Here is a 7,500-nt window from a genome sequence, read left to right as displayed (position 1 = left end):
TCTTCTTCTTGAGGCCCTTCCCCTCGGAGTGGTAGTGCGGGTTGGAGCGGGAGAGGCGGGGCTCCGACGTGTCCCTGGCGCGCGCCCCGCCGCCATCGTCGTCTCTGTTCCGCCCGAGAGACCGAAGGAGTCGCGCCGCCGAAGGGAACCGGCCGCTCTCACGCCGCTCGGGCGGATGGCGTCCCACCTCCCGGCTGTCGTCCCCGGTGTCCCGGCTGCTCCTGTGGAGAAAAAGGCTGCTTTAATTTCTTTGAATTGAAAAATTCGTCGTCCTCAGCTGCTCAGCCACCACGTGAAAGATACAGAAAGGGAATTATACAGAATCCAGAAATCATAATTTCATTGGAACATAATATTTTTAACAAAAAAGAGAGCATGATATGTAAAGTTACAAACCATTTACAGTGAATCGAAAGAATATGAAGTGGAAGGCAAGACTGTAAACCCCAGACAGATATACTGTGCAAAAAATGATAATTTTAATTACTATTATAGTTTAGGTTTAAATAACTCTACGGACAAAATTGCCGCATTCGGGCCCGCCTGAACCAGATGTTTATAGAAAACGGGCCAACCATAGAACGGGTAAACTTGATCCATTTTGAAAGAGGCGGTCAGGCCTTCATACGCCTTCACCCATGCAGATATTCAGATCAGAAACTACCGAAGATTTATCGCTGAACAACAACAGTTTATGTTTATCTAACTTTGTTTATGTAATTCGGGGTTTGCATTTAAATGATAGTTGTAGGATACGTAGTCACCATCACCTTTGCTTTCCTTTTCCAAGTATAGTTCCGTAGATCGCCAGCATCTCAAATAATATCCAAATCATACATATAAAATCCATAACAACAGATTCACATACCACGCGCAACACATTACCGTAACCCCCTTATAACTTCCGACACCTTTGGACACCTTATTAAACAGCCTCTTTACCAACAAGCGCAATCAACTCCAGGTCCCTTGATCGGAACAACAAACCGCAATAATAAACAAAACAACAAAAGATCAACACCTGGAACCCTCCATCACGGACTGCCCCCCACTCGCCCGACGCCGCGAACCCCAAACAACTGAGCTGGAATCCCCGGGCGGAAGCTAAACATATCGATTGTTCCCTTATCAGCCCGCCCTACGTTGGCTTAAGGGCCGGGGTGGCGATAGTAGGCGGGCATGACTGAGGAACAGCTGATATGAGGGTAGTATATATAATCATTTTACGCTAGAATAAGAAATGTGGTGGTGGTGGTATTGTGGTTGGCTGGTTGGCCGCAACATCAATACTGCTGTGATTCATCCAGCCTTATTACAGCTGTGACCACAACACGCGAAGGAGAGAATAGGAAAAAAAAATAAAAACTGACATGATAGGCAAGGAAGACGTGTCATAAACGAGATGACGAGTATAATCAAAATATCAAATGCAATAATGTATTTATTATCTTTCAATACTAATATCCCTATCCTAATACGTCAAATTAAAAAAAAGGAGACTGTAAAATACGTATGAATGTGAGAATAAATAAAAAGACGCTTCGACGGTATATTTTCATAAGAATTACACTGTAAAGTTATTAATCCCAGTGTATAATTTTTCTACACAGAGGCGTTAGGTAAAGAAATAATGCAAAATGCTTTCTCCCAAAGTGCAAAAATGCCTGCCCTGAGTTAGAACCTGCTTTAAGGGATATCACGGCTATAAAGTTAAAAGAAGTATCCGAGAATGTCACGCTGAATCCATGGTATTGCTCAATCTTTTTTAAAACAACACAAGCATTTTCGGAAAGTATTTTTTTATCACACATCGTAACGCTATGGGCACAAAATGCGTATCCATTACTTTTTTTATTATTATTAAACATCATGAATATGTTCAACTACTCATGTGAATCAAAATTATATTGCAGACCATTTCGAAATGGAACTCTATTCAATTTGCATACATGCTGTAACAAAATAATAATAAAGGCTTGTACGATTTCTTTTTGCATATCAATTTAATCAGATTACCATTTCCCCTATGGAACCATGTAAATGAGTTTTTTCATTTCTGAACATATAAAATATTCAACAACTTCAACCTGCATGACAGCTGCTCAATCACATCTCAATAAAAAAGAAAAAAGAAAAAAAAAAAAGAAAAAAAAAAAAAAAACTTAGAAGAAAATGGAAAAAGTCCGAAGGGATGCCTATTCTAAAACGAAACGTGCACTGCCATGAGATAGTAAAAATTGTTTTTTTCTTTTCTTTTCTTTTTCAATGACCCATAAAAAGAAAAGAAGAAAATGTGGAAGGTTACAGTGGTGGACCGCAACAAAGTGGGATAGCGCTGGTCTCGGGAAATAATGATATTCTCATCGTAACTCACCACTGAGGGAGCTTACATCATGGCAGCAGGGAGGGGAGGGGGAGGAGGGAGAGAGGAGGGGAGGGAGGGAAGGAGAGATAGAAGGGGGGGAGGAAGGGAGGGGAGGAAGAAGAGAGAGGAGGGAAGGCAGCCGAGATAGGAAGAGAGGAAGGAGGGAGGGAGGGAGAGAAAGAGATAGTAAGAGAAAGAAAAGAGGAGATGAGAGAAAGGAGAGGAGAGGAGGAGGAGAGAGAGAGAGAGAGAGAGATAGGAGAGAGAGAGAGAGAGAGAGAGGAGGAGAAAAAGATAAGAGAGGAGAGAGAAGAGAGAGAGAGAAAAGAGGGGAGAGACATATGATAATAAGAGGAAAGGAGATGAGAGAGAGATGGGGGGGGGGGGGTTTTTGGTTTGTGATAAATTTAAACTATTTAACACAGATAGGGAAAGGCTCAATCAACCCAGAGGTTGCAGAGGTACTCTTAACTTAGGCAATGCATGAAAAAAGTTTTTTTTTATTCAGTTTTGGTTTGGGGTTGTCGGGTTTCAGGGAACAGGGTGTGGGTAGGATAAACCCATCTACAGGTGTTGAGTCACAGTTTTAGGGTGTGGAAACTGACTCACCGGGGGGCGTTAAGAAAGTATTTTTGTAAGAAGCATACTTATGTTTCCCTTTCGCGCCAAACGGATAAATGTGTGAGGAAGGTAAGGGAGCGTTCGGAAACTTAGATATTGGGTACGGTATTTGCGGGTTTTTTCGCCCTTTCCGTAAACTCTTTTAAAGGGGTCAGTTTTCCCCATCCTCTCCCTCCTGGGCTCATCCCACACCCTCCCACCCCCCTCGCCTCTCCCCTCGCCCCCCTCTCCCTCCTCTTTCACTCACCTTTCCATCCCTCAGATTCTCTTTTCCAATTCCCTCCGTTCCCCTAATTCTCCGTTCTATTTTCCCCTTTCCCTTCCAAAAACCCTTCCTCAGAAAAGTAAAGTTCTCTCTCGCGTTTTCTCTCTACACTTCGCCAGGCATTCCCCCTTTTGAGCAAGGGGCCCTTCAACCTTACATCTCTCCCAATAACGGAGGGTATGGAAACTTCCTATATCGCTCTTTTTCTTTCCCAACCTTCCAAAGCCTTTAACTTTTTCGGTCGCATTTTGCAAAACCAGAAGGTCTTTTCTCATCTCTTTTCCAGTTCCTTTAGCTCCATACCGTTCCCCGTCCTTTTTATCCAATCGCTTCCTTTTTCACATAACGCCGTTTTTTTTTCCCCCTTTCCCTTTCTTCGCGGCAAAACCCCTCCCCTCCCTTAAACCCCCCCTTCTCAACCCTTTCGTTTCCCCTTATCTGGGCGTCTCTCCCCAATAATTTTCCCCTTTTAAAACCTCCACGCCCCTTCTTCTTAAACGCCCTTGGGGCCTCCCCCTAGGGTTCCGAAGCCCACCCGCCCAAATTCCACCGACCTGGCACCTCCCCGGGCTGGTTTCCCGCTTTTTTCGGTACCATACCTCCTTCGCACCTCTTCCCCCCCCCCCTCCCCAAGGCCTCCACGCCCAATTCTGGCTCCCCTGTTCTCCTTTTTCCTCCTTCCTCTTCCCCTTCCCTTTCCCATTTGGTAAACTACAGATAAATAAAAACTATGCTTGTGCGTGGATATAACGAGTTAAAAAAGGAATAACTCTAATCTCGATACCTAATTCTGTTCACGTGGAACAGATTCCATATATTTTGTTATTGCATACCATATCAGCTTAGCTTTCCCAAGAAACCTAGTTTTAAAACAAATTAAATATATCGCTTTTCCATTTTCCAAATCTGCCGTGTATTTATGATTTATGTATGTGACAACCTGGTTAAAATCCGCTGTCCGTTTCACATTATCAAAATAGATATGAAATTAGCAAGACCACAAACAGTAACTTCTCTTATCGGTTAAGCTCACGAGCCCCTTATCTGCATGAGACCCTCCAAGGTTTCCCAAGGCAGGCGCACATTAGCCCCTTCGTCGGCGGTCACATAAAAGCGCCCGGAAAATATATATTCATCCCACATTATTCAAAATGCGTGGCCTTGCGCGGCGAACTTGTGCAATAAACTTGAAAACATAAACTTATTTCAGTGATTTTGCATGTTTCTCCCATGCGCTACGTATACGTGAAGCAGGGTTGCCAACCGCCTTGGCAATTGCGGCACCGACCAGGGCAGCCAATGGCCCTGGGCTCGGCGTGGTGAATATCAACTCGTGAGAGGAGTATTTACGGTAGCCATAAACCTGCCTATTATCATGCTTGCACCCTACACTCGCCAACTGGCCTCACTCGCGCCGTGGTTAAGAAAGTACATCTACTACAGCGCCCTAATTGCTGGAGGAATTTCGCCGCTGATTAAGTATCGCGTAAAGGCTGATATCGCCGTCGAAATGTGCGCTCATTCCCAGGCGTGTCCGGCGGAGATGGAGATAGAGCAACGCGGAATGGACGCTATCTGCCCTTATCGCGCTCCGTCTGGTCCCGCCGGGGCATCAGGTACATCTCGGGGCATGCACTGACACGCTGCTTCCTGGTCCGGAGGAGTCCTAATGCTAGCCCGACGATGCTCGCCTGGGATTAACTAGAGTGAGGCTTCGCTGTCAGACTACACGATTCACTAACATCTTTCCTTCTTCTTCTCCGCGAACCCGTGACCTCTCCTCGCCAGCCATGCACAATAATTGTTTATTAGATATAATTTGCTCTCCTTTCTAGGCTAAGTATCTGTAAGACAGGTATAAACAACAGCTATTTTCATATTCACCTCTGGACCTTTGCTGACCATGATGAAGTGTCTTTTGTGTGTGCTTGAGAGCGAGCGCCTGCGCGCATGGGTGTGTGTTCGCCTGACAGCATATCTATGTTTTTTTGTATGTGTGCGTGCATGTACACATACATGTAAGTGTGTGTGTGTGTGTGTGTGTGTGTGTGTGTGTGTGTGTGTGTGTGTGTGTGTGTGTGTGTGTGTGTGTGTGTGTGTGTGTGTGTGCGTGCGCGCGTGTGTGTGTGCGCGCGTGTGTGCGTGTGTGTGTGCGTGTATGTGTGCACGCGTGCATACATCCATGCATGCGTGAGCACATCCACATGTAAAATTTTGCATATGTGCATCTTGTGGGAAATGAGTGCGCGCTTGTGCTTGCATGCTTTTATGATAAATCTGTATGCAGGTATGTGTGCATGTGTGCGTAGCGAGTATGCCCATAAGCGGCTGCATCCCCCTGAGTGTCAGCCTCCCCGCCCTGCCTCGGCTTTCCACTCCATTTCCCCGACCGGCCCTGCTCCCGCCCGCCCTTGCGCACAGGCAGATCTGACATCACAAGCGGCCCTGGCGAGGCTCTCGAAGGGGGCCCTGACTGAACCCTCTTGACCTACACATATTGAAGCCTGCTATTATGCCACCGGTCGCAGCGGGGGAGACCGTTGCAGGTTACTAACAAGATGGTTTCTTGTTCGGGGAAAAAAACAACAACATAAAAGGAAAAGGTTAACCGCTGCTCGGCCGGCCCCTTCCCTCCGTCCCTTAGCCGTGGGCGCGATGATCGTGCATATTTCCGACGCGAGAGAAGGAGCACGAGCGCTGACCCGGGAAAGGCCATCTTTTTCCCTCGCGCGGAGAGTCGGGGAAGGCTGAGCGGCAGGAGGTCGCAGAAATGAAAGCGCGACAAGAAGTGTGCGCAGGGAGTCGAGACATAAAAGTGGGCAATTCTGGGTAAAATAAAAAGACGAGTAATCTTTTATCACCATTCGGGTGGTGTTATATGATCAGAGTTTATATTCCATCCACCGCACAATTTCCTACAAATTCATATTGCATGATTTTGCATGAAAGGGAAAGCGCGGTGCTTCATCCCAAAAGTCATGTTGTCAAAAAACATTTTTTTATTTCTGGAAGCGAGACGTAATCTTTAATTTATTACCGAATTTATCCCTGGATGTCCTTCTCATGCTGAGGAGGACATTTATTTCTGGATTACGTATACTAAAATACGAAGCGTGATATTCACTTAGCACTGCGTTCATATGACTGTTTACCACATTGCAATAAAGTAATTGCAGCGGCTTTCCCAAGACTTAGTTCCCAGGATGCCACTGATGGTGAAGCCCGAGTGCCACGCTTGACAGGACACGCGGCGGGCACACCTCAGACCTTCACTCGGGGTCGTCCTTCACCCCCCCCCCCCCCCGCCCCGGGAAGGCCACACGCAAATCTTCGGATCTCTCCCCCGCGCTGACACCCTTGAGCACCCCCTGGCCTGACCCCTGGCCCCTCCCCCAGGGCCAGCTGCCCCTCCTTCCCGCCCGGTGAGGTGGATCGGCCTTTCCCGAGTGTGCCTGGCGTGACGGCGGATGTGCGGCGAGGGGGCATTCTCAGCCTACCCTGACATTTGCCGCGGCGGTAAAAGTGGGCAGATCACAGCTCGCAAAAAGTGCCCCGCCATCATCCCTGCCCGAGCGTCCGGGGCCTCCCTCCCGCGCCCCTGCCCCCTCCCGAGGTTTATTATCGCCAACCTTTTTTCTAGCTATCCTTCTAGTTTTATGAGACGAAGCAGTTTGTTTAGTGCGTTATAAAACATCATGTGATAGCAGCTTGTTAGGCACGAGAGAAGGAGGGTCGGGGGCGGCGGCGGCGGCGGCGGCGGCGGCGGAGTACAGGGAGCGAAGGGCCGCCAGCCGGGGGGTCGCGTAAGGACTCCGTTATCCTCATTACTCTCCAAGGTTGGCCTCTCTCCCCGCCAGCTGCCTCGGTGTTTGCTTTAATCCCGAGAAGACGAAACTACTGCCTCTATCTTAGCTTAGGCCACAAGGAAGTCTAAGCCCCTAAGAATGCGTCCCGCCGATGTGCAAGTCATGTCCAGTCTATTTACACATCAAGCCAACCCGAGTCATTAACTTCACTCAAATCAAGCTGACCAACATCGACTTGACGGGAGCAAAGCAATTTGTACTTAATGCCATCGGTCAGAAAAAAATATTTGGACGTTAAATCACACGAAGGAGGAGGAGACCTTGATGTTCTAGAATAAATGTTTATATGTTTCCAGTTATGGCATCTAGTGTTATTTATTTGGAGCTGCTCATGAGATTGCTATTCTAGACACGATTCTCTTGTTAAGTATTAAAACAAAACA

General features: G+C 47.2%; 1 protein-coding gene across 1 annotated transcript in view; it reads right to left on the bottom strand.

Moving 5' to 3' along the window:
* The window catches only part of LOC125034641, a 318,066-nt gene that overhangs the window by 303,073 nt on the left and 7,493 nt on the right, over window positions 1-7,500 (bottom strand). The window contains exon 2 of the mRNA XM_047626543.1: window positions 1-221. This exon is cut by the window's left edge and continues 670 nt beyond it. Within this exon, the coding sequence (XP_047482499.1) occupies window positions 1-221 (221 nt within the window). The remainder of the gene's footprint in view (window positions 222-7,500) is intronic.

The sequence above is a fragment of the Penaeus chinensis genome, chromosome 18 (genome assembly GCF_019202785.1).
Source record: "Penaeus chinensis breed Huanghai No. 1 chromosome 18, ASM1920278v2, whole genome shotgun sequence".
In the NCBI taxonomy this organism is placed as follows: Eukaryota; Metazoa; Arthropoda; class Malacostraca; order Decapoda; family Penaeidae; genus Penaeus; species Penaeus chinensis.
Note: the sequence above shows the minus strand (reverse complement) of the source record. Positions and strands in the feature narration are given on the sequence as shown.